Genomic DNA, 27067 nt, shown 5'->3' on the forward strand with positions numbered 1-27067 from the left:
ATAAAATAACCAATGATTTGACAAAACGAATACATTTTACTTGAGCAATTTTTGGGGCAAAGGGCTAAATGGGTGCGAGAAATACTCCAGGACTGTTGATGTAAACGTAACTGGGGGGGGGCTGTACTTTGTCCACCCCCGCGCTATACACTACGCAGTAGTAGTTGCTTGACATGTTGGGTCTTGCCAGAAAGAATTGCCAATGTTTACCATTTTGGCCTGAAGGACTTACGTTATATTTAATCTGAGAAGAGTCCATGAATGCAGGAGGGGCGCTCCGGCCGTCTGTGCACAGACGAACGTGACTACGTGTCGTCTGCTAGTCGGCCACTAGATGTCCCTCACCACTACTCGACCACAGTCGTGTGTCACCGCGACAGACTCGACACTGGCGTGTTGCAGTCCTGGCGATTTCGTGGCCCTTTGTGGACAGGTCTGGGATACCATCTTAGTTTGCCAAAGAAAGAAAGGTGATTGAAATGGGAATTATTTGTATGAGATGATGTCATATTTTGGGGGAAAATAAACTTGACTCACAGTTCTGAGGTCGGGGGTTCAATTCCGGGCTCCAGTCTTCCTGTGTAGATTGTGAATTGTCTATAAGTGTCAATGTGACGTTGCTATGACAACCAACAAATATATGTCTCACACAGTGACTGTGTAGGTCCCTGTAGAGCCGCGTGTCCCTGATGAAGCAAAGGACAAGTGCTGGGGGGGGGGGGGGGGGGGGGGGGTTAGCCTAACCCTAACCACATCGCCACGACAACCATAAGCCCGCCTAGCAACAGATGTGATAATCGGCCCCCAAGGTGCTTTCACACACATCGAATGTCGTCAAGTCGCGGGGACTCGTTGGTTCGTTCGCCCTGTTCTAAACCGGTTCTAGGAATACATACTTGAGGGGGCAGGCAGAAACATGGTGGCATCTTGTGACAGCGTATTTGTATTTTATTATTTATTAGGTCGCTAACTTAGCGATGGCTACACAGCATCTTTCACTACTTAACGTTGTGTAAAACACTCAAATAACACACATGTAGTGCCTGTTGTTAACACGGCACTTATACCTGTGTGTACCTGTGCGTCGCTACTCACTTGTCATTGAAGCACACAGCTGAACAAATATAATCCTGTACACTCTGTCCTCCAGCAACTGCATCGCAAGCTTTGCTCCTCCAGCCACTGTGATGTTACCACTTCATGAATGAATAGCCAATCACAATTCCTTTTTGTACGATTCCCAAATAAAGACACGTCATTGTCCAACAAATGAAAAATCCACTTGGATTTTTTTGGGAAGACCATCTATAGCTACCTGGTTACGTCCCGGTCGCAGTTTTGTCTGGGCCGCAGAACACCAGAAAAGATGCAAGACACATTTTGGCTGGCATCTTTTGCTTTTTAGTTACAAATGGCTTCCTTGAACCAGGATCCCTCGCCGCATCGGGGCCTGTTTTGCGCCTGTCTCGGTGCCGTTAAATACGTAACTCCACGCCGGCTGGCAACATCTGCTTCTACTAAGCCAGCTAGTTAGCTTAGCCGCTAGTTACCAGTAGCTGGCTAGCTGTCGTCAATCATCTGCCACGATGTGTTGAATGAATCTTAAATATAAATGTATTCGATTCATACGCCGTGAACATTCGCGCAGCTCCTCACGGCCGTCGGACGCCTCGTTCTGCGGAGATTCTCGTCACGGGGAGCGGCCGCTCTTCGTCAAGCGTGGGTACAACTACGCGCAGGTCAAAAGGGGCGCGGAAGTAAACAAGGGCGTTGCAGCTCTTGTCAGAAAAAAATACGAACTTTGATTCCTTTTCATTCGAATGCAAAAATGATGATTTGGGATTCGTTTTTCAAGCGGAATAGCACACGAATCCGAATTGGCATTTGTTCGTTCGTAGCGCTCGTGGATAGTTTGTCATTTGGACCACAATAATTCAACACAGTCGTCGTGTGTGTGTGAGATAGTACAATGCACACATGTACTCACGCACACATGCACGCACACACTCAATAAAAACACAGTGGCTTGATTGTTTATTTGGAGCACAATAGTTAAACTGTGTCATCGTGTGTTTGCAGTGCGCGCACACACACATTGGAGAAGCATTAACGTTAGCACTTGGTCAGCCGCTGATGTCAAAAGTTGCGGGTTAGTACCGAGTCGTCCCGGTGATGACGTCATTACCACGGCAACTCACTCAAGCTCTGAACTCGAACTCCCACCCACCCACACACACACATTGGCACACGTCGGGAGCGCGCGCGCGCGTGAGCGGGATTTGCGATTTGTTGGCCTCTCGGCATGAGAGCCGCTGATGTGATTAGTGATCATGTCGCCGCTGCATAACATGCTCATAATTAATCGTGCTGACATAAGCTGCACTTTGGCACGCGCGCGCGCACACACAAACAGACTAACAGATAGCCACACCGAGATGAAATATGAAAGTCAAAATCTGAAGTATGAAAATGACTGGCCAACGCTTGAACACATTGACAAACACGCATTCCACTGATATCGACGAGTTAGTAACACGAGTGAACATGCTAACTAGGACGGCGACTAACCACTATTTTCATAATCAATGAATCATTCAATTTTTCAGTTCATCAATGAATCAGATAAAAACATTTTTAAATGTCTTCCCCTGTATTCCAAAACAGCACACGACTTCAGATTGAAACAGAAATCAGAGATTTACCCTTGAGAGGCTGACATTCCGACAATTTGGGCATTTTGTTAGTTTTGTTAGTTCAACAAGGTCAATTATCGACTATCTAATCGATTCATTGTTGCACTGTGCCAACACAAGTTGGCAACGCTAGCGAACGAGCGAACAAATGTTATTGTTACAACTTCGACTCTGAAGTAAAAGTAAGTCAACATTTCTTTAGGGCAAATAAATGAGTATTTTGAAGTCGACTAATGAAGCATTTGCACTCTTGAGGTGAAGTCACTGAATACTTCAAAGTACCTGAAGTAGTTACTTTTCTTTAGGTCCATCTGTCCATTTTCTACACGGCTATTTTTCTGCAGCCCTCACAAGAGTTCTGCTCAGTGAGCATCAAAGGGTTATTATCTCTGCCATGTGTTTTGCTTTTTCCAAAACAAGTAGCATCCTCACTGAAGCCTGTCGAGAGAAGAAGAAATGACATCAGTAAATGGACTCTTTCTTGACTTCTTTTTACACTTGTAATACTGTTTGATGTTAGCTGTAGGCGGCGTCGATGCTGATGAAGGTTGCGGAGACTAAAACTACAATTCTGTCAAGTTTGGAAATGCCCGAGGAGGAGGAGGAGGAGGCGGAGGCGGAGGCGGAGGGAATTTACTCGCCCAACTTTGACACGAACGCAAAGCAAGCGCGTGCACGAGGTGCAGAGGGGCGCGCGCGCGCGCGTCATTCCACTTGATCCTCATCAAGTTTTGGTTGTTTCTTTTCGTTTTCTTTTCTCCTTTGGCCAGCACACACACACTGGGCGGGGAGCCGCTCGGCTCGGCTCGGCTCGGCTCGGTTCGGCTCAACCTAACCTGTGCTCGCTCGCTCGCTTGCGTGTACGTGGTTCGGATCTTTGGCTAGCCTTGCCACCCCAGTGGTACCGTCCAGTCCAGTCCAGTCCGGGACTGGGTTGGTGGTGCTGCTGGTGGGTGGAGGCCGGGACTATTTGGACTTGTGCCGGTGGGACGAGGGACTGGGGACTGGGGACTGGGGACGGGTCCCTCCCAGTCGAGTCCGAGTTCTCCACTTACTTAGTTGGTGTCGTCAGGACGGCGACCTTCTCCTCCGAGCCGCCGCCGAAACCGTCTTGCCCGCCCGGCCGGCCTCCGAGCGGAGCCGAACCGGAGGCGCCATGCCGGTCCGAAAGAAAGGTAAGGCACTACTGGAGGTGGCTGGTTCCGGTTCTGCCGTTCGCGCCGTAAGCCGCTTTCTCACTAGCCAGCTAGCATGCTAACCGTTACTCGTCCGAATGGCGTCGCCGCTCGTCGAACCGGAGCCAAAGTTCGTCGGACAAAGTGTCACGCGGGCCCGGACGGAACCGGGCCGCGGAGGGAGGCCCGCCCGAGTGACTCGAAGAAGGCGAGCTAGCCGGTTAGCTCGGCATGCTAACCAACTTGGGAACCCAGCAGCTGACGAACTGTCGTCAACGCGACGTTTGAGGCTTCCGACGACACCGAACTTCGCTTTTCGTCACCAAATTAGCGATCGATTGGCTGTTATTTGACATCAAGAGCCGATTGTCGCGAGTTGACGGACCATCCTATCACAATATTAAGAGGAAGAATTTTAAAGTCATATTTTCACTCATAATAATCCCATTTTCAAATGATCACAAGAATATACATTTTTTTAATTGTTTTTTTTTTTTTTTACTGATAATTATTGTTAATGACTGGTGATGAAGCCTTAATTGGGTTTACCTGGCATTCATCTCGTGTTTTAATGTTTAATATCAAACTTATTTAGCTCATCAAACACTCAAGGATAAAATGTTTACTCATAGATAATATGAGTAAAGAACACAGAGATTGCTCGTCAATTCATAAAATCAACATCTAACTTTTGACAATAAAATGCAAGCGAGCCCGTGCCGCTGGGACAAATCGATTGGCTGTGAAAACATTCAACCTTAACGAGCTTCTTGTTACTGGAGTCAACCATCCCGTTACAGGACTAAAGCAGCTGGTCACTAGACTCAACCAGCTTGGTAATGGACTAAACGATCTTGTTAAAAGTTGAAAGCTGTTTGAAAAGGTCTCGAGAATTCCGAACGTTCGGTACCACTTGCTTTCAGACCGATACCAGTGCCAGTATTCACTCTTGAGTACGCATCGATAGCGATACCGAGTTCCGATACAACTAGTATGTTTGATTTACATTTCCATTAACACGAGGCCAGATCATTTTTTAGCAAAAACTTTTGTTTCTTTCTGACGCACACGATGATTCGCTGATGTGTCAAACCACCGGAGTGTAGCGCCAACTACTGGCCAGGAGGACTTTCTCTATGTCCGATTTTTAATTTGTATTTATTTTTTTGCCTTAAGTACCGGCGGCCGGTCATGGCAACCTTCACGAGTACCCGCTACCTTGAAATAAAGCCGGTATCGGCCCGACACCGTAGCTGGTGTGGGTACTCGCCCGCCTCGACTTTTGAGCGTAACGTTGTCATGTTGCGGACTGAACATTGACGTACGTGCGTGCGACATCATCATCAAGCGACGATGATGTCATCCGCGGGACGTCCCGTCTCACTCCCTGTTCCTGCGCCAGACGCCCAACGCGCGCTGTCCCTGCTGGAGGAATACCGAGCCAAACTCCAGCACGCCGACGAGCGCCAGCTGCGCATTTCCATCCAGAGGGTCATCGACGTCTTCCAGAGCAACCTCTTCCAGGCCCTCATAGGTACCTACGTCGCGTCTCTCATGTTTTGCAAAGTTCTGGAAGCTTCCGTGAGGTCCTGAGCGCCACGGTTTGAGTCACAAAATCGTTAGTCATTTGAATTTATAGCCCAGGATGATTTCTGCTGAGATAGATTTTTTGTATTGATTGATTTATTTTTAAAACAACTTACATAGTTCAAAGTGTGTCCCGCTGTGTTTATTTCTCAGGGTCATTTAAAAAAACATCATATTTTAGCGGCTTGTGTCGTTGAAGGCCAATCCTCACAGGTGTGCACTGATAACATGACTGCCGTCAGACAGGAGCTACAGTGGTTTACAAAAGCTCAGTCACTGTTTAAAACTTAAACACTTTTGAGCAATTGAATTGGAAAAATAGTTGATCATTTAAAATGTGAATTTATTCAGGATCGTGTTTACATCTAAAATTTAATAGAAACAAATCTGTTATTTTTGTGGAAGTTGATGCTGAAAAAAAAACCCTTGTTTGGTATCAGCTCAAATAAAGCAAATCACAGAAGGAGGAAAAAAAAAAACAAAAGACCAAACTTGTTTTGAGTTATTTTATTGTCATTTGCCTTTTTCTATCAGCAAATAAAATTGGCACGGTGTCTGACTGGTTAGAGCGTCAGCCTCACAGTTCTGAGGTGCGGGGTTCAATCCCCGGCCCCGCCTGTGTGGAGTTTGCACGTTCTCCCCGTGCCTGCGTGGGTTTTCTCCGGGCACCGGTTTCCTCCCACATCCCAAAAACATGCATTAATTGGAGACTCTAAATTGCCCGTAGGCATGACTGTGAGTGCGAATGGTTGTTTGTTTCCATGTGCCCTGCGATTGACTGGCAACCAGTTCAGGGTGTACCCCGCCTCCTGCCCGATGACAGCCGGGATAGGCTCCGGCACGCCCGCGACCCGCGTGAGGAGAAGCGGCTGAGAAAATGGATGGATTCTGGAAATGTTACTTCTAACCCTATGTCAACATTGGCTCCATATCTGAGTATGAGATAGTCAAAGTTGCCAACTGATGATTGACTGACACTAATAAGTGTGTGTGCTAGCACGTGGTTCGCCGCCCGCTAACGGGAAGAGTCAGGAATGTGTTTCGGCGTGTGCGTCTTCCTCATCATTTTCATTGTTGTCATGGCCGGTCCTCACGAATCTCATTAGGATGTTTTCACTCCACGTGGGCGGAGTCACGTGCTTAGCATCAGCAAGTAGGAAGTTAGGACGAGCCGGAACGTGAGGTCGGAACATCGGCGAGGAGCACTCGTCCGGGGCCGTCACCGTTCAACATAAAAGAAAGAAGTCAGTCAGTCAAACAAGCAACGGCCGCGCAGCCATTATCAGGAATAGAAATATCATCACTTGGGCACTAACAATCACTTAAAAAACTTATTTCCCAGCTCTTACCCTGAAACAGACATGCGGCTTATTTGCGGAGTTTCTCAGTCCGAGGAATGTGACATTCTCGACTCTTCGCTTCGTCGCTTTAAAAAACAAAATCGTGTTTATTGTTGATGTTTGGATGAGTTCATGTCGAAGTGTTAACTGCTGAAAGAGAAGTCAATAAATAAGAGCAATACAACAATAAAACCTTGTCATGTAAAAGATTCAAGGAAAAGTGAGAGTGTTAGAAGTGCTGCTCAGCATAATGGCAGAAGGAACGAAAGACTGAACATTTGTTTTTGCCTATGAGAAAATGTAGTTTAAAGGAAAAAAAAAAAAAAACACTTCAAATTTGAGTAAAACAGATCAACATATCTTCTGGACCATTTTTTTAGGTCTGCTACTCGGGGAAGCCCTCCTCCGATTGGCTGACAAGTTTCAGTTGAAAATGTCCACCAGTAAGCTCGTCCGAGGGCTTCTCCAAGTGGACGCGTCAAAATGAGCGTGACGTTTCCGACGGTCGCACTTGAATCCCCACCGACAGCGCAAATGGAACGTTACTGGTGAGAAGAGTCGTTGAAGAGCTCACCAGTTTGGTCATCAAGTGCTTCTTTTGTACTTTTTATGGAGGATTTTAGAGGCCCTCTGACAGTGCTTGTTCGATCTTTTTTTTGGTTAGAAAATTCCACAAAGATGGCGGCCGCTGGTCACGTACACGACCCCGTTTCTCATTGAATAGCGCGAGAACGATTGTCCGAACCTTTGACTCGGGCTACTTCCGGCACAGCGTCGCTGCAGCTAAGTTTGCAAGCTCAATGCTAACATACGAAAGGAAACGCCAAAGACGGGCTAACGGAAATTAGAATAGCTTTTGTGATTTTTGAAACCAAGCAACTAATGTTAGTTGAACACCAACACTGCAGTAAGACATGCAAATAGAACGTGACACAATATTGACAGCCTCAGGCGTGTATTTTCTCTGCTCTGTCGAAACAATTGGAACTGGCGGCATTTATGTGTTGACGTCGATCAACAGCACCACTGTATGTGTAAAATGGGCAGTTTATGTTTTCAAAACATTTAGTGGGCGCGGCGACGAGAGCGACTTTGACGGTACATGAGGAGCGGATGGGCGCAGTGCAGCGGGAAATGCTGGGATAGGCGCCAAATGCGCGCTCGTCCCGGAGAGAGCGAGAGAAAGCCAGGCAACAGCCGCTTGTAATCCTCTGCGGACATGAAGATTACCCCCCCGCCCCGTAATCCCCCCGCCCCCATCTGAGGCACTCCACCGTGTTGTTCTCGTCCGCCTTCCTGGCCTGCATCCGCGCCAGCAGATGGCAAACGTCAACTCTCACTTTCATTATCTGCTCATCATCTTCGCCCCATTCTCCTGCATGCGGGTTCAAAGGGCAAATGGCGCACACACACACACACACACTTTCAAATGTGTGTGTGTCCTGAGAGGACTTTCAGTGTTGAATTTGTCAAATGTTTGAAGCAGTCGTCTGCTGGCCTGCATCAAGGGAAGCGAAAGGCGAGGGGGGCTCCTATAAAGAGTGGGCAGGCGAGTATTTTTACATCAGCGTTTGTGCTGAGAATATTTGATCTATTTTTTTACCTTTTTTTTTTTTTTTTCTCCACACTCCACTTGAAACTTTCCATAAATACACCCTTTCTTCTCCGCAACATGTCCTCGTCCTCTCTCGTTTTGTTGTTTAATTGCACTGTAATGTGCTTTCACGACGGCAGGGGGGCGCAGCCAGACGAGCTCGAGTGTCGTCCAGGAGGAGACGAAGTGTTGCGAAAGGCGCGGCGCCGTTATTCACTTTTCGACCGCCAGAGCTGACGTCCTCCGTTTGCTGGCCCTTTTACAGCATCTTGCCCGATAATATGAGCACTGAACCTACCAAAACAAAGAGTAGCCCTCTTCTTTCACCAGAAAACATTTTGTTTTGAGCTTTTTTTGTTTTTGGTCATCAGCAGGAGAACATCACCAAAAATGCCGCTTTCTGAACAAAAAGCGGAGAAAACCAGCTTTTTGTGAAAACACATCAAGCTGAACAGTGGCTTTGACGCTCATGTTTTTGCTTTTGTGACACCTCAAACTATAAAACAACAAAAATAAGAGGGAGAAAGCGGTCTTGATGTCAAAATAATCATTTATTGCAGCGACACATACTCTGTTTACAATAGAGCCCCGTTATTTGCGGGGCATAGTGCCCGGGGTGACCACAAATGGAAAAGAATCCACAAATAATTGATGGCCATTATAATTGCATTTGGGGAAAAAACAAATCTTGAATAAGTGGGTATACGCAATAAGCGTGTTATACTGAAAGTGGGGGTTGTTCCCAATTTTTTTTTTTTTTAAATAGGAAAAACAAAATCTGTGAATAGTTGAATCCATGGGTCCTGAAGGGGGTCAAGTGTAAGCGCGAACTACTTCCGCGTTGGGCCAAACAGGCAGAAGCGCTTTCGCCCGACTCAGAAAGCAATATGTCACCACAGAGCCACCAAAGATGACAATATTCCATGTTTGGGCTTTGTTCCTGTTTTCATATATGGTGGCTTATTTGCATCCATAAAAAATATACATCTAACCTTTGCCTGAAGATGCCAGCAAAAAAGAAACAATCATGTCATCAGCCCGTTGTTTATGTTTTAACAAAAATGAAAAAAGTGAATTTTGTTGTAATGCACAATTAGACTCTTCACAGGTATCCTGCAGACAGTAGGTGGCGCTCATCGCATGACAGAAAACATGGGGTTGCCATGACAGCAGGTAGCGTTAAACGTTTCTTATTCTCCTTGGCCGCAGACATCCAAGAGTTTTACGAAGTGACCTTATTGGACAGTGAGAGGTGGGCGGAGTCTTCCAAGGCACCAGAGGGCGTGGCTCCCGTCAATGTGTGGGACTTCTCCAGCCTTCAGAGCGCCACCGTCACCTCCGACACGCTGCCCAGCCTTAGCACCAGCATCGAGGTAACGTCATTGCGACGGTGTCCCGTGCGCACGGCTTACACTAACAACTTGGCTGCGGAATGACAAATATTGTTTGCTGTCAAAGTTCACGCTGGGGGAAAAAAACTAAACAAAACAGTTTTAATGCTTGTAAGGGGGGGGAAAGCAAAACCTGTTTTACTGTCAGTCTTGTTAGAGTTTTCTGTAAGTGAAGAAAACAAATGCGATTCTCTTTGAAGGCCGTCGTTCCATTCCAACTGAAAGATGTTCATTTGTGCGCCACTGAGTAGTGCATGCGACTTCCTGGTTGAGTCGCCAGCCTGTCAATCAAAGGTGTCAAGGCCGTGTCGGGAATCCTTCCCGCATTGGCGACTCCATAATCACTGATAGGGATTGCAAAGTCCACTGAAAAGCCGTTCGTAGCGATTTGGAAGTCGGATTGCCAATGCACATTTGCGATCCTTCGCTCGTTCCCTACTCTCCAATCGCTCGCGTCAAAGTGTTTTTTGTGAACTGTCTAAGTCCACGATATAACAATTTGTTGTTCAGTTCACTTTGTAAAAATAGGATATATAAAAATGGCGATACAGTGGACCCCCGCGTACTCGCGGTTCGGCACCCGAACCCAAATACACCTATTTGCAGATTTTTTTATTTTTTTCTTCTTCGTTTTTTCGTGTTTTTTTTTTTTTTTAACTGGTTGGGGGAACCAACCCTGAAAACAATAAAAACACTTATTGGTGGTTTATCCCTGCTAATTCAAGAATTAATTTTTTATTTTTTTTCCCCAATGCAGTTATAATGGCCGTCAATTATCGGCAGATTTTTGCTATTGGCGGGTGGGCTGCGGGGACTCTACTCCCTAATCACTATACATTGGTGGCTTGAGATACAAGTTCAATTTGTTCCATGACCACGCTTGGAACGCAAATCATCTTTCCCCATTGAAGTGAATGGAAATGCAATTAATCTGTTCCAGAAGCCCCCGAAAACCCAACAAAAGTGTGTAATGTGTTTTTTAATAATCAAAATAATGCTTTATAATATTGTACTTTACAAAACATACAACAATGACACAAATAAATAAAAGGTGAAGACATTTTTTTTTTTGCCACATTTTTTTGCTTCAGTTTGAAAGGACTAATAGAACAATAGTCCGGTGCAATGACCATTATGCAAAGGGAGCCGAGACTTCGAGAAATGGATGCACTTTACAGTGACACTAGTAGTGTGATAATCTGGGATAATGTTGATTGTGCAAATGTTGCAGATGCTACTCAGGAACATGAGTGGCCAGTATTGGTCAACAACAGAGACGTGGTGAGACTTCTACAGTGAGTGCACGAGTAATGTATAATTGGCCCGACAGAGATGTGACAAAAAATTGGCAGGATGTTGCAATGGAATTGTAAGTCTCCTGTTTAAGAAGTTGATGGCAAGAGGGAAGAAGCTGTCGGAAAGTCTGCTAGTTCTAGTTGGCATTGTTCGGTAGCGCCTACCTGAGGGAAGGAGCCGGAAGAGGTGGTGACCGGGATGCGGAGGGTCTGAGAGGATTTTGCACGCTCTTGTCTTAGTTCTGGCAGCGTGCAAGTCCTCAAGGGTGGCTAGGGGGGTACTGACAATCTTTTCAGCAGTTTTGATTGTTGCAGTCCGAATTTGTCCTCTCTTGTAGCAGCGCCAAATCAGACTGTGATGGAGGAACACAGGACTGATTCGATGACCGCTGTGTAAAACTGCCTTAACAGCTCCTGCTGCAGGCCGTGCTTCCTCAGAAGCCGCAGGAAGTACATCCTCTGCTGGGCCTTTTTGAGGACGGAGTTGATGTTGATCGTCCACTTCAGGTCCCGAGAGACTGTAATTCCCAGGAACCTGAAGGTCTCGACGGTTGACACAAGGCAGTTGGACAGCGTGAGGGGCAGCTGTGGCGAAGGATGCCTCCTCCATCTCTACAGTCTTGAGCGTGTTTAGTTCCGGGTTGTGTCGGCCGCACCGCAGCTCCAGCGGCTCCACATCCTGTTAATACGCAGACTCGTCACCGTCTTTGATGAGGCAGATGACAATGGTGTCATCTGCAAACTTCAGAAGTTTGACAGCCGGTTGCGTTGAGGTGCAGTCGTTCGTGTAGAGAGAGAAGAGCAGCGGAGAGAGGACACAACCTTGGGGTGCCCCGGTGCTGGTGGTGCATGTACAACCCAAATTCCAATGATGTTGTGTTAAACATGAATAAAACCAGACTAAAATGATTTGCAAATAATGTTCAAACTATATTTAATTGAAAACACTACAAAGACGATATTTAATGTTCAAACTGATAAACTTTGTTTTTAGCAAATAATCATTAACTTAGTCGGTCCCCGCTCTGTTGAGGTGTTCTAGGATGAAGTGCAGTCCCATGTTGACTGCATCATCCGCAGACCTGTTCGCTCGGTAGCCAAACTGCAGGGGGTCCAGCAGGGGACCTGTGACGCTCTTGAGGTGGTCCAGCATGAGGCGTTCGAAGGACTTCGTGATCACAGATGTCAGGGCGACAGGCCTGTAGTCATTCAGACCCGAGATTGCAGGTTTCTTGGGGACTGGGATGATGGTGGAGCATTCGAAATAGCATATCTATATATATATATCTATATATATATAGAGATGTATGTATAGATATAGCGCATTTCTTACCCAAGGTAACACTCTGTGTGGTTTACAAAGCAAAACAAAAAAAACAAACAGTTTTCAATTAAAACAGCGTACAGTGAAAGAAAGATCTTTTAAAAGTGGGCATGCTCTCAAAAGCATGGGAAAAAAGTTTTTAACTTGGACTTGAAAACATTGACACTCGCGTCAATTCTGTTGGCAACTTCTTCCATTTGTGTGCAGCATAATTGCTAAATGCTGATGTTTGCTTTGGACTCTGTGCTCCACTATTTTAGAGTGCAAGGAACAGTTTCACAAATGATCTACTCATTTTTTGCAAAGGATAACAAATATATGCCCGTGAGTATTGATCTATGATGTCTATGTGTTGCGCCACTGTTTGTGTTCCAATATCCGTTGCTTAAAGGTTTATAACAACGTGACCAACGCTATTCATTAGCCCGCCTAATTTTTTTGCATTAGGCTAAAGAGACTTTCCCAAGGCACAGCTATGCGGTTCTTTTAAATACACAATGTATAATTCTTTTAGTTTGAGAGTAAACTTAAAATAAGTACATCCATGAATCATTTTAAAATCAAACTGAATAAAAAAAAAAAAAAAAGAGAAATAAAACAACTTCAACCAGGAGTTGCGTTAAACTGCTTGAAGCCTCAAGATGATGATGATAATGCATCCCAAGTTTTTACTTGCAATGGCAAACCAAAAAATCGGCCGAAAGATTGCTCGTATCTTGAAAAACTCGTACGTTAGGTCACTCGTATCTCAAGGCACCGTTGCAGTCCACCTCAAAATCCTGATCATGTGGGCCTCGCTGTTGGCGGGGGACCGGGCTGGATCACTACTAGCCAAAATACAAAGATGACTGACAGCCATTAGAATTGCATTGAGAGAGGAAAAAAAAAATCATTGAATAAGCGAAGATAAACCGTCAAAAAGTGATTTTGGGGTTGGTTCCCCCTAAAAAAAAAAAAGCAAAACAAAAAAAAAGGAAACTTTTAAAAAAATAATTTTTTTTTAATTGAAAGAAAAAGTTTTTTTTAAAAATCAGCAAATTGATGTTTGCTGATTTTGTATGGGTCCGCTCAGTGTACAGTGTTTATAACATGAGAACAATTCACTTGTATTTAACTTTTTACATAACTGAGATAGTTCTGAAAATATCCAATAAAAATCCCAACTGTATTTGAATGCTTTGAGCTTTTGTCCATGATGATGATGATGACGACGATCACACCCTCTGTGCCCCCGATGCCAATGGCAGGACTCAGCCCTGCTAAACGAAATCCTGCTTGTGTTGGTGCAGGCCTCGCGTTTGCCAAAGCGTGACGTTCAAGTAAGTCTGTGGGGCGGGAGGGATACGCATGCCCCATCCAATCACGTCTGTGGGAGCATGAAAGGGGGCGGGGCCCACGAGCGCTGGGTTCTGTGCGACCGCGGACAACCTGAAGATGTCGCTGCCGTCTCGCTAGCTGTGTGCTAAGCGGTTAGCGCCAGCGACATATTGAGGTGGCCCCCAGCATCATTGTGTCGTCACGTCCTTTCATCAACAACTACTTCCTGTCGATGATGTCATCACGCATCAAATGCACGGAAGGTTCTTGAACGCCATGCACCCGGGTCCACTTCAACTTCATGGCGGTGCCAGCTGTGTATGGTGTGTGTGTGTGTGCGTGCGTGCGTGCGCGCGTGCGTGCATGTACGCACCTGTGAATTTGTGTTTGAATATTTGTACATGTACAAGCACATTTTTGTGTGTCTGTGTGCGTCTGTATGGAGTTTGTGTGTGTGTGTGTGTCCATCTGTCTGTGCATCTGTTTGGTTTTTGTGTACGTATGTGCGCGTGTGTCCCAGTGTGTGTGCGTTTGTATCTTTTTGTGTGCGAGGCATCTGTTGTGTTCTGACATGAACTCTGACCTTGTCGCGAGCGCGTCTGTGTTCACGTGGTTCCGCTTGCGGCGGTCCTCTGTGTCGCCACCATAACAGTGAGTGTGGCGATCACGTGATGCCCGTCACGTGGCGGGGGCGCGGCCTCGCGGCGCATAGATGACGGCCTGTAAATGTGCGGCGCTGGCGTTGCGCCGCTTGAATACCGCGCGCACCCCCGGTGTGATGCGTCTGTGCTCCAAGTTGAGTGGGAGGCCGCGGCGTGTAATGCTGCAACAGGAAGTAGAATCAGAGCAACGATTCTACGCATATTTTTACTGCACATTTCTTGCCATGGGAAATTTGGTTCATTGAGTCTAGCAGTAGTCTAGGCCCTGTCGAGGGCCAGTCTGGGTCTAGTATTTGTTGCCGTTTAGTTTGCTTGCAGTCCATGTCCAGACTCAGACTAGTCCAGTACTTTACAAGTTGTAGTCGAGGTCTAGTCTAGTTATAGTTTTTTTGGAGCCTGCTTCTCGTCTGGGTCTAGTACGGTTGTAGTCAAGTCTTGTACTAATCGATTCGTAGTCTAGGTATATACTATTTCTCGTCTGATTCTAGTCATGGTCTAGTTGTGTGGGTCTACTCAAGGACTAGTCTGAAGCAAGTATAGTTGTAGTTTTAGTCTAGTTCTAGTTAATTTATAGTCTCGTTTTAGGTCTGCCATGGTTCCGGTTTAGTTATAGTCCGGTTCTCTAGCCTGGTTCTAATCTTTCCGCGAGCCCGCGAGCAGCTAATGACATAGCCGTCCAACTCGCTCACTGTGCGATCCGTGCACCGGCTCACCATAACAATGACAATTTATAATAAAATTTTAGAGTCCGGAAAAACTACCGTGTCCATTTTATTTATCGAATGACAAAACGATTATATTAATTATCGTGACAGGCCTAATAACTTCACTACAACATAGTTCCTTGGACCAACTGCAGTACTACTTTCCTATTCGGGCAGGGCTTTGACACCTTGTGTTTCAGAAAGCACGCACAAACTGCAAATAGGTGACTTTTCTGCCAACAGCTGGGGATAGTTTTAACGGGACTGTTGGCTTTTTGTGTGTGTGAGTTAGCAAAGCGCAAATATGCCAAATGCGAATAGGATTGAGCGTATCGCACTTCAAATGTGCGGCCGTTCAGATTCGATTGGGTCATCGGTGCTGGCCAAACACACTTCAGTCATGGAGCCGTGTGGCGCGAACAAAGACCGCAGAACTTTATTATAACTATATTATTATCGGAAGCTAATGCTAGTAACACTAACTATTGCTAATCTGCGCCAACACTGCAGCTCATCTTACCCTTTGCCTTTGGTTTGATAGCAGTTAAAGGGGTTCTTTCTTTCTGGAAATGTGTCCAGCTTTGCCGCTAATTCATTGGCTGAGAAACACGATGCGGGGACGGAATCAAAGCTGTAAAAAACTCTGCGCACTTGTTCTGCATCGGTTAAAGCCACGCCACGTGGTTTATGGATGCCACGTCGTCAACCGGGGACTCCGACGCTGGCATTTCCTTGCGAAGCATTGGCCACTTTTGGGCCTTTTCTTCATGGATTTTTGGCAATTAGCTTTGATTTGTTTTGGCCATATTTTTGTTAAAATGGCTGTCGGCTTGCTCCACCGGTCCCGGACGAGACGTGCAGGTTTGTCGTTTCCCCAAAAAGACGACCCTCTGTGTGATGTAAACCCTAAATGTTTTTTTATTTATTTATTTTGAATGGGGGTCCTCGGCAACGTGCAACAATTGGAGCTGATTTCTCTTATAGTTCACTAAGTGGCCCTGATGATAATCTCAGATTAACATGAAATATATTTATGGTGAGGTTTCAAGCTTGGTGACAAGATGGCGGCCGCGCGTGTCGCCGTCCACACTTTGGGCAGTATGGTGTAAATGAGCCGAATTGTGACGTCACAAGGGGCCCAATTTGAGCTGATAACATTTTCAGAAAGTCAGACTGAGAAAAGGTTGACTTCCTTGTTTCATTTCACACTTGATGGGCGGGCGGGCGGGCGGGCACGCCAGACAACTATTTGGGCGCAACACATCAACAAATCTCTCACATCACATGTACCATTGCAGGCTTTTTGTAGAACTGCGATATATTTAGCAATGTGAAAAAATACAGGATAACATACTGGCGACGTGAAAACCCTTTTTTGGACAGTTGATAATAGCTTCAGTCGGAAAGAAACTATGCTCAACAGAGGACAGATAGATATTTGTGTCAAGTCTACCCTTATATAAACGCACTGTAGTATTGAGCAGTAAGTGCCCAGCCAGACTCGGTTCAAATCATTTCTTTTCTAAGCCTTCTATATTTGAGTGCATGGCTTTAAACAACACACATTGCTGTGTGCGCTTTGCGCCCGGCCGGGTCAGACCACAAGATTTTCCTTCCGTTTATTGGCCCCGTTTGCTATCGTGGCCGATTTCCCCGATCGGAAACGACAAAACTCCTTGTAGCGTGACATAATCCGCGACCAACGAGTCTAGCATGTTTAATTTTTACATTTTTTTTCTTCTTCCGTGTAGTGCGACATATGACGAAACCTGACGTCGACCAATAGGATTACGTCTTAAAGCGCCGCAACGCCCACCTTGCTCGCCATTGTCAACATTTATCCGCACACGCAAACCAATGCTTACCGAAACTTTAGAGCGCCAGCATGTTTACATAGAAACGTTAGTGCTAGCACTAGCTTGCGAGTTCTGTTGTGTATGTTAGGTATGCCGTATTAAAATCTCTCCTTAAAGACTGGACAGCCCAACTCGTCCTCCGAAGCAACCTGGGACGACAGCAGACCTCTGGGCTGCGCCGGGCTTCTAATTACCGTAACATTGGTCCCAATGTTATCAGCATGTCTAGCTTTTCTTATCAGCGTATGCTAGCACATAGCTTAGCCGACATGAGTTGTTTAATTATTTGTTTTATATGGCGGTTTTAGAGTAAACTACAGCTGGGGGTGACAAATAAGTTGAAGCCAGAATGTTTTGCCTCCAATTTGGAGACTGTTTTGCGAGTTTAAACGATTCACACGACAATTGTGATTGGCGGAATGATGCGCGCAGTGCATGTTGGGTCCCGATTCCTTTTGCCCCTACGACGCCAGGACCTTGCCATATGTGACTATCACGCATGTGCGCATCGCTTAACGATGATGAAACCATATATTGTGCAGGCCTAATAAATCTCTCTTAATTGTTTTCATTGACTTGGTGGAAGTAATTAATTGTTGCAGTTTTAATAATGCTTTAGAGTGTTTGAATTCTTACAGACATTGTTACTTTTACGTTGACTTTGTACAAAGCAGGATTTTCAAAGAGTGATACTCGTACCATTAATGGTAAACAGGCTCCCTCTAGTGGTTTGTGAAAAATATCACTGCCTGAGTACAGTTCAGTTGTATTTCACTTTTTAGGATAATACGTTTGCATTAATCTTTAAGGACTGTTTTTAAACATTTATTTAGCTACAGTTTTTATTTGTGCATTACCTTTTAATTGAACCATTTAAGTACCTTTTTTTTTTTCTCTTTGTGACATGTTAAAGGTGCTTTTCTAAAGTTTCTAAATACATGAAATATGTTTGAAGATAAGTGCTGAAAGCATATGTATGTGTACTTCCTTATAACAATATCGTGCTGAATTGTTGAGATATACTGTAGCTTAAGCATCTTTTTCACCGTTAGAATTTTCCTGATTTTGTCGGCGGGGCCCCGTGGCATATACTTTCTAGCGAAAGGTCCAATTACCACTCCATCGTGCAGTTAGCAAGCTAACGATGGCTATCCCCCGAAAATGCATCTTCACCGGATGCCTCAATTTACAGAACAGCTCAGTGACATTTTATTAAGCTCCCAAAAAATGAGGAAATACAAAAGCGATGATTGACTTTTTCAAGACACATGCAGATGGCGAGCTGAACATCAACACCACCAGGTGACTCTGCAGTGCGCATTTAATGACTGATAGTTTTGTAAACCTTCAGCAGAGACAACACGGTTTGGTGGGTTAGTCAATAGTAGACTTTACACCGATTTTATCGGTATCGGCCGATCATTAGCATTTTATGCTGATCGGGTTTGTCATAATTCGCCGATCCGATCAATGATGTCGTCGATCGGCTACGCAAAAGACATTTACTCCGCGTTACCATCGTGCACAGTATATTTGAATCCAAAATTTAGTTTATTTTTAGCCTTGCCGCGTGTCTTTTGGTGTAGTCCTGTAAAATATCTGACGGCCAATCAAGTTATTTAAAAAAAATAAATAAATAATAATGTCGGCGGTGTGGAACCGACAACACGTAATGCCCGGATCAGACTCCAAGACAAATTTGCTCTTTCACGCTTGCACTATGTCAGACTACTGCAATAAAATCTTGTATTCCGATACCACCGCATCCTGTTTTTTACGATCATTGGGCTTTAACTTGTCAACTCAAATGCGACCGGATACACTCCTTACCGTGGCGACGTCAACAAGAGTGGAGCGAGCTGACTTTGTATTATGAGGACAAAATGAGGAAAAACGTGCGCCGGTGGTCGCCGGTGCTCAGGACAGGAGAGGACGTTGGTTTAAGGCTCGCTTGAGGCATGTTCACGTACTTTGAATACGATACGGCTCGCGAGCAGGCAATAAAAACGTTATGTAGGCTAGCAAGCTAGCGGTAGCACGAACGGTTGTACGTAAACATGCCGCCGTTCTGTCGAATCGTGCTCTAAAGTTTCGGTGCGGGTGAAGTCATTTAATTACAGTAAGTTCGCACCCATTATTTCTGTCCTGTTGTCATGTTGGTTTGAGAATCCACGATCTGACTAGAGCAGTGATGTCCAACCTTTATGGAGCCAAGGAACATATTTTACAATTGCAAATAGAGGAATAAAGATACATTATTTATTGTAAATATGATTTTTTTGAGCAATTAAGTACACAAATATATACAGTAAATGAACAGGTCATTTAAATAGATCCATTCCTCCATCTTGTGATCGCTTATCGTTTTTTTAAACTCTGTGATCGGTCCCAAAAATCCCGATCGTGTAAATCCTACTCAATACTAGTGAACGGGGCAGTGGCGACCGTCTAAGTACCCGGGCTTCCTCCTACCGTGCCGTGTTCGGCTGTGACATTATGTCGCCGACAACGAGGGTAAATTGATTCTTTGATTCTAGTCCACAATAACCATTCCGTTTTGAAGGTGAGCCTCCTAACGTGATTTTACATGGTATAAGCTATCACCCCCTCAGTACGTTTGATTCCTTTTGGCACATTTGGGGCGGCTGCGGGTCGGTCGGTCGAGCGGGTTGTCCTGTGACCGAAGGGTCACGGGTTAAAATCCCGGCTCCGACTGTCCGCGTGTCGGCGTGTCCTTGGGCAAGGCCCTGAACCCTAATTTGCTCCCAGTGGGCCTGGCAGCGCCTCGCAGGGCAGCAGCCGCCCATCGGTGTACGAATGTGAATGTGAACGTGAATGTGAGGCTTTGTAAAGCACTTTGGGCACTGCGATGGTGTAGATAAAGCGCTATCGAAGTGAAGTCCAGTTACTATTTACCATCCGTTCGACACGCCTGTGGCGTCTTGAGAGCTGAGAGGCTTCCCTTATTATTCAAGTTTTGAAGCCTGATTTTATATACTTAGCGATTTGTTTTATTCATTCCAATGACTCTTCTCTGCGGTGTGTCAAATTTACATGCCAATTGTTGTCCTGCTCAGTGCCACTTTAATGTTCAAACTGTGAATAACGTTACAGTTGCTTACAATAAAAAGAAATCTACTTTTTAGGAATAAAACCTGTCTCTCGCTTTTTTGATGAGCACTTAGACCTACTATGCTACTGTCTTGTAATGTTGTTATTGGTGGTACTTGGTGTAAGAAGTTTGCGAATCACCCGTCGAAACGGAGTACGCAGCGGCCTCCCAAATGAAGGCTTTCAGGGAGCTTTGCGATTTCCCACGGCCCGCGAATGTGGCGCCAGCGGCGTGCAGGAGGAGCGCGCGGGCTCGGGCGGCTCTCGCGTCCGCGGAGGATGACGGAGGTCCGGGGGAGGAAAACGGGGCGGCTCGCTGTCCGCTGAGGCTGCCGGGACCGCTCGGCGTGCACGCGATGAGGCGCTGAGCTTCCCCGGCGGGCTCGCAACGATGGACTGCATTTGTATCGTCACCACGAAGGTAACCGACCTTACATTGGCGTCGTCATTTGACAACGCGCACGTGCCATTCGCGCTGCCTTCTTTTTCTCTCTTTTCGGTCAGTTAAACGGCGCGCGCCGGCTTCTAATGTCGTTTCCCGTTCAACGAAGAAATGACCTTTTCCCTTCGTGATGTGAACGGTCAAAAGTTAACATCATCTTGGATTCTGATTCTGAACTACTCCAACTAAACCAAAATATTGTTCATCATTGGGACACGTCACAGTCATGAAAAAATGATTAGACCACCCATGTTTCTTGAGTTTCTTGTTCTTTTTAAAAAAGAAAAAAAAAATGTTTTTTTTAAATGCTTGCTACAACTAAGGGTGGACAAATCTAATGAGAACAACAAAAAGAGCTCATAAGAGTTGAATTGAAGAGCTGATATCTTTCCATTTTCCATGGTTTTCTTGCTTGTAAGCAAAATGACTGGCAATACAAAAAAGTATGATGGACTCAGCTGCGTTATTGTCGAATTTTTTCAGGTAATATCCCTTAGTGGAACAAGAAATTGACGAAACAAGAAAGTGCTCCTTTTTTTCATGACAGTACACATTGACTTGACTGCATGCAGTAAATCTGTATGATGCGACTCTACTACTACTAATTTTGTAGCATTGTTTTGCTTCACGTTCCATTAGTCTTGTCGATGTAGTTAGGACTTCATTGAGTCTTGATGGACAAGTCGGGCTGCTGAGGGTTGATCATTATTGATTGGATTTCATAATCGGCCACCGGGGAGTCTCCAGCCGCTGACATCATCGTCGTCAGACGACGTCATCTGCTCGTCGCATTTGTGTCCCGTCTTCTTGCTGATGTCAGCAATTCTGTGCGCACTTGCGTAAATGCACGTTTGTTTGCTCTGGATTCCCACACTTCTTGAAGGCTTCAAAGCGTAAGATGGCAAAGGAATGTTTGTGACCGCTTAAATAAGTATAATGTTGATTGAGCGTGGCAAGTCGTTACCATGACAACAGCGACTGAGGGCACTTGATGAAGATGATGATGTGAAGTAGAGGTAGTAGTGGGGGGCAGTTTCTGGCCTCACGGGACAAAAATATACGAAGAGCGACGCCACGCTGCGGTGGCGTGGTGAGGCCAGGATGCTAGTTGCCGTGACAACGATACAGAAATCCGGTGACTCAGCAGAACGTGACCATGCGTTGTCGCCATGGGAACGTGATCAATCTTAGGAGTTCATTTCATTGCAATATTATTTTGTTGCTAAACTTTTTTGTTACGTTTAAAAATGTAATAAAATAGAATATATAGAGATGAACTGTTTTTTTGTTTTATTTTATTCCTGTATGTTGGGACAAGCTGTAAGTCATAACTATTGTTGTATGTGTACCTTTTAAGGGGGCGTGACCTCGGGAGTCTTGTCAGTAGCTGAAGTCGTGTCGTTTGCATGAGTTGTGGCCCACAGCAGCTCCTTGCGCGTGTCCTCATTTCCTATTTGTGGGTTCAATCAACGGCGCCTGTGGCTCTCCTTGCCCACGTGCCAGGCTATTATGCTCACTTAATTGCTCCAATTTTTTTTCCACCTCACTTGAGTTGCGCCGTATCTCAAGCTCGCTCATTATTCCAATTTTGGCCAGTAGCCCGAAGCGAGAAATTGAGCTGGCGACGATTCTGAGCTCGAAAACTCGCAAATGGGGCAAGTGCTGAGACAAGGCGCTCCCATCAGGACATGGAAAAGAGAGAATAAATAGACGCACGCTGCTGCCCTCTGCTGACACTTCCTGTGTGCGTGCACGCTGCAATGAGACACGTGTGCAGCAGGGGGTGCTTTGCTCACATAGCGCTGCTTCCTTTTGTGGAGTGGGACAAACAGGGTTTGCACTTGGACAGACAACCCACACACACACACACAGTGAGTGTAAATTTAGAAAGTGGTCGTCACATCTAAACCTGTCAGCCAATATCATTGTCACTGTGTGTTTGTATGTGTGTTAGACACTTCAACTGTGTGTGTGTGTGTGTGTGTGTGTGTGTGTGTGTGTGTTAACCGCCATGCACTATGTTTCCCATGAGCCTCTGCTGCTGTTGCTATGGCAAAGAGGGCAGGAGACTGAGGGGGAGCGGGTGCATCTTCTTGTAGTGTCTTGTTAGATTTACTCGTTCTGTTCTTCTGGTCAAAATGCGCACAGATGGCACAAAGTAACGCCAAAACTGCGTTTTTTTTTGTCTTGTTTTTGTTTTGTTTTTTTGCTGATTTGTTATGGTGATGTCACTTCCTGCCACTTCATCCTCCTACATGCTCTACCTTCCCTCAGGATAGAACCCACCGAGCTTCTCCTGAGTCATGTGACCACGCTCGCCCCCCCCCCTCCCCCTGGAGAACATCACACCCCCACAGTAGAGCAACACACACACACACACACACACACACACACAAAGTGAGGAGGCAGAACAAGTGAGAGAGGAGGCGAACACCAATGAGGAGCTTGACAGGCGAGGAGGACTTCATCTAACCAGAAGAAGAGGTGGAGTAGTTGAGGGTGGGGGGGTGCTTGTGGAGAAGTGTGTGTGTGTGTGTGTGTGTGTGTAGGGGGGGGGGGGGCGGGGGGGGGTTGTGGGGGTCTCGGCTGTGAATGAAGGAAGCTCTCCGGGATTGGTTTCCTCCCTGCTGCCATGGAGCAACGTGAGGAATGAGGGCGAATGGTGAGGGCAGGAAGCAGCAGCAGCAGCAGCAGCGGCGGAGGTGCGGGCGCGGGGCGCGCCGGGCGGCACGGACGGTGGCGCCGACGGTCCGGGAGGAGGAAGATGGCACCCGCTGCCAAAAAGCTGGAGTGTTTCTCGCCCATGTTGTGCCACTGCAAGGTGGCGTGCACCAACAGCACCATCTCGCTCATGTTTGGATGCAAGGTGGGTGCGCCGACACGCCCGTCACGTCGGGGCGGAAGGTGGGCGTGAATTTCACGGAAAAACCCAATTGCTGACTGGCGTACATGAGCCCTTCTACGGCTCTTCTCACCAATAATCTTCCACTTGCAATGTTTAATTTGACTTGAGGGCAAGTGAGGCCGTCTGAAACGTTACGCTCATTTTGAATTTCAGCCCGTACGAGCTTATTGGGGATATTTTGAACTGAAACTTCTCAGCCAATCGGAGAAGGGCTTCCCCAAGTATCAGACCAATCACAAGAGTCAAGGGCATATGTTGAGAAATAATGAAGTTATGCTGTGTGACTTGAATATGAAGGTGGTGTTGGACCAAGTTTTCTATAAAAGCTTTTCCCCACACACTGAAAACTCCATTTTCCGGAATTGACAATCTTTTTTTATTTCTTGGGAATTCTTGCTGCGTTGTAGTCAGGTTGAAGTGGCTGTTCCAAGTAGACTTCTCGCAGGTTGTTATTCTGGGCAAATCTTGTCACGTTGCTAATTGTAGCGATTTGAGAATGATGAATGATTGCGAACGCAGTCCCTATGTACGTGTCATTTCATTTTTAAAACAAACCTTGGTGTGGTTTTGAATAGGGCTGCAACTAACGATTATTTTAGTTATTGATTAATCTGTTGATTATTTTTTGATTAAGTGATAAATTGGATTAAAATCGTTTTTTATTTCCATCCCTTTATTCCAAAACAGGACATTATTTCAAATTGACAGAATGCACAAACATAAATTGTTGATGATTCAGTTCCTGGTTTGGTCCGTAATAGCCGTCAGAAAATCAGCAACAATGTGGACATTTTAAAATCAAACAACGTCTAAAAGATTAATCCGTTATCATAATAGTTGTTGATTTAATTTGATAATCATTTAATTATGAACGAATCAATGAATTTTTGCACCTATAGAACACACACACAACTCTAAAATGACTGAAGATGTACCATACGACACTTGAAATCCGTTTTTTCATGACAAGAATGAAGAATACGCACTGGTGAGTTCACTGTCAATTATTGGAGTGGGCCAACTGAGTGTCTGCTGCTTTTGAGAGGGACCGTCTGCTGTGTGCTGCGTTCACTGTCAGTCGTTTGAAAAGGACAGTGTTGAGCTTGCTGATGGATTTTTTTCCAACGAAGATTGATTTGTGATTTGATTGCATGTTTGTGTTTGTGCTTCATGAAGCTTTCGTTGCGTTTGCTGTCTGCTGTGTTGCTCTTCATCGCCTCCTCTCCCTCGCCCTCCTCCTGCCACAGCTGCTGATTCTGCTATTTTTAGCATCATTTGTCAGCCGGTCGTCAGCGGCGTACCTCCGCCTCATCCTCGCCGCGCGCGCTCTCGCTGAAGAAGCTGACGAGGATGAAGACGATGACGAGGATTGTCCTCACTGGACACTTGGCGCCTCGCCTCCGTGTACGAGGGTGTCGCTACGTCGTCGTCTTCCTCTTCCATTTCATGCAAATGCGTGAGCGCCGGTCCGATCTGATCTCATTTGATCCGATCCGATGGGACCGTTGCGCCCACGGCGTCGTGGCCGGCCGTCGTTCCTCCCGTCCTTTGTGATTTGGGTGGAATGCACGTGGGCGTGTTCAGGAGTTATTGGGTGAAAGGGGCCGATTCCACACATAAAGACGCTCGGAAGCGTGAGGCGGACCTCCTCGCAATATATAGTAGCTCGTTTGATGAAGTTGGCCTAGCGTCGTCATTCGGAGCCTAAAAGAATAGCGTCCCGATATTTGGCATTTTGATGCATATGGGCATCGGCTTTGTCGTCGTTGTTTTGAAATCCCACAGCTGATAAGACATCGATTTCAAACTGGGTCAACTTCAGAGAACTATTTATTTATTTGAATTTACAGTTAAGTTTCTAAGAGATTCTTATGAGCCTTGGAGCTTTTCACGCTTTTTTGTTTTTGTTTGAACTCAAAACCAAAATAAGCAAGAGATGAACGTTTCTGTTATATTGAAAATATTATTTCCTGTCGAAAGCTTAATTTGTTGACATTTTCGCTGAACTTTGAGACATGCTGCTGAGCCACTTTTGAGTAAAATGTTGAAACAAAGATGTCTATTGTCCAAGAAAAAACTAACAAACTTGAACATGTTTGAAATTTACCAAGCCCTTTGTATGATTCAACATTTTGACAGCAAAATGAATATCAGCTCCAAGTATCGGTTATCGGCTTCCCCGACAACTAACAATCAACAACAATCGTTATGCAGGAAGTACAGCGGCGCCTTGAGATACGAGTGAGCCGACGTAACGCTTTTTAAGTCCCTTCGAGCAGCAGATATTTGAACACAAACGCTGTAGCAATACACATAGCCAAGTAATAACAATACAATACTCACGGGCAACTATTCCTTAGTCTCTGTGATGAACTACTGATATAACTGTTGCTTACTGAGCTTGATTGTGACATCTTCATGTACTGTATATCTCTGTCAGTATAATACTGCCCCCGGGTGGCCAAGGCGTGCACACAAAATGAGAAGCACAATGCCTGTTGAATTAAAGCAAAAACGGTGTCGTGCTTTACATTTGATTTAATTACATCAGGACTGTATGTTTTCATACTAGAGTACTATTTCCTTGTTATAAAACTCATTACAAAACTGGAACAAATTCAACTTGTATCTCAAGGCACCACTGTGGCTAATTTTACTAAGCAGAACTCTCGTGTATCTAGGACGTATCCTAATGACAATGGACAGGTAGTAATTGTGATTTGAACTATGAATGAATTAATTCTTTTAGCGTATATACTTCTCTGGGATAAATTGACTCACCTCGAAGTTAACTGAAGTATTGTGCTAAACCTGAAGATGCAAAGTCCTGGTCCCGAAATCATGCCGGCGATCGTGACGACAGAGACAAAGTGTGACGACGGCCGTCGAACCTGCGATGGAAGTCGCTGTGGCATAACGTCCAGAGAAAGACTTCTGCTTCTTTACTTTCTTCAAACCGCATCACTCATCTTCATCATATCTCGCGTGACGGAGCGTGCTCGTGCGACTCATCTCGTAATCCGGCGGTTCATCCGCTCCGACGATCGGCGGGGTTCCAGATGTTTCTGCGGCGTCCCCGTTGACCCCTTCCCCTTTGCCGTTTCAGAAGTACCGGCACCACGATGAGGACTCGTCGCCTCAGGAGGACCGGAGCTCCCCGCAGCTCACAGAGGAGACGGGCGGTCCGGAGCTGGTCCAGGTGGCCGAGAAGAACCTGTCCCAGATCGAGAACGTGCACGGATACGTCACCCACGCGCACATCTCCCCCATGAAGGTACCGCCACACGCCCGCGTTCGCTCGTCTTTGGTCGTGTGACCCCTGCTTCGGTCTCACTGCCAGGAAGCAAAACCGGGAGACTTTGGTCACGTGGAAACGAATGTTTCTAAAGTTATGCTAACGCGATGAGGGAAAGCCATCGATTGATTGATTGACGGCAGTAAGAAAAAGTACGGGAACTCTTTGAAATGATTTCTGCGTAAATTGTGTATCGACTGTGATCAGATCAGCTGCGTCACAACGATAGACAAAGTCTGTTTGAAAGGGGAACTCAACCCAAGATGTCAAAACTTTCTGTTATATGGTAAATGTGCAGGTCTTCTAGATTCAATCTTCAATCTTGCTTACTTAAATCTGTAAAATAAAGTAGTGCAGTGTTTGTTCTAAAAAATAT

At 45.7% G+C, this 27067-nt stretch overlaps 1 protein-coding gene across 6 annotated transcripts in view; it reads left to right on the forward strand.

Moving 5' to 3' along the window:
- Window positions 1–3344: 3344 nt before the first annotated feature.
- Window positions 3345–27067, forward strand: part of dlg1b (discs large MAGUK scaffold protein 1b) — a 45628-nt gene continuing 21905 nt past the window's right edge. For 5 of the 6 annotated variants that reach the window (XM_061694735.1, XM_061694736.1, XM_061694737.1 and 2 more), the window contains exons 1-4: window positions 3345–3868; window positions 5271–5402; window positions 9599–9762; window positions 26503–26670. In XM_061694735.1, the coding sequence (XP_061550719.1) occupies window positions 3850–3868; window positions 5271–5402; window positions 9599–9762; window positions 26503–26670 (483 nt within the window). In that variant the 5' untranslated portion in view covers window positions 3345–3849. Of the gene's footprint in view, window positions 3869–5270; window positions 5403–9598; window positions 9763–13646; window positions 13719–26502; window positions 26671–27067 lie in introns of all 6 variants that reach the window. The other variant, XM_061694740.1, reaches the window with a different exon arrangement.

This window comes from Phycodurus eques, chromosome 13, assembly GCF_024500275.1.
Source record: "Phycodurus eques isolate BA_2022a chromosome 13, UOR_Pequ_1.1, whole genome shotgun sequence".
In the NCBI taxonomy this organism is placed as follows: domain Eukaryota; kingdom Metazoa; phylum Chordata; class Actinopteri; order Syngnathiformes; family Syngnathidae; genus Phycodurus; species Phycodurus eques.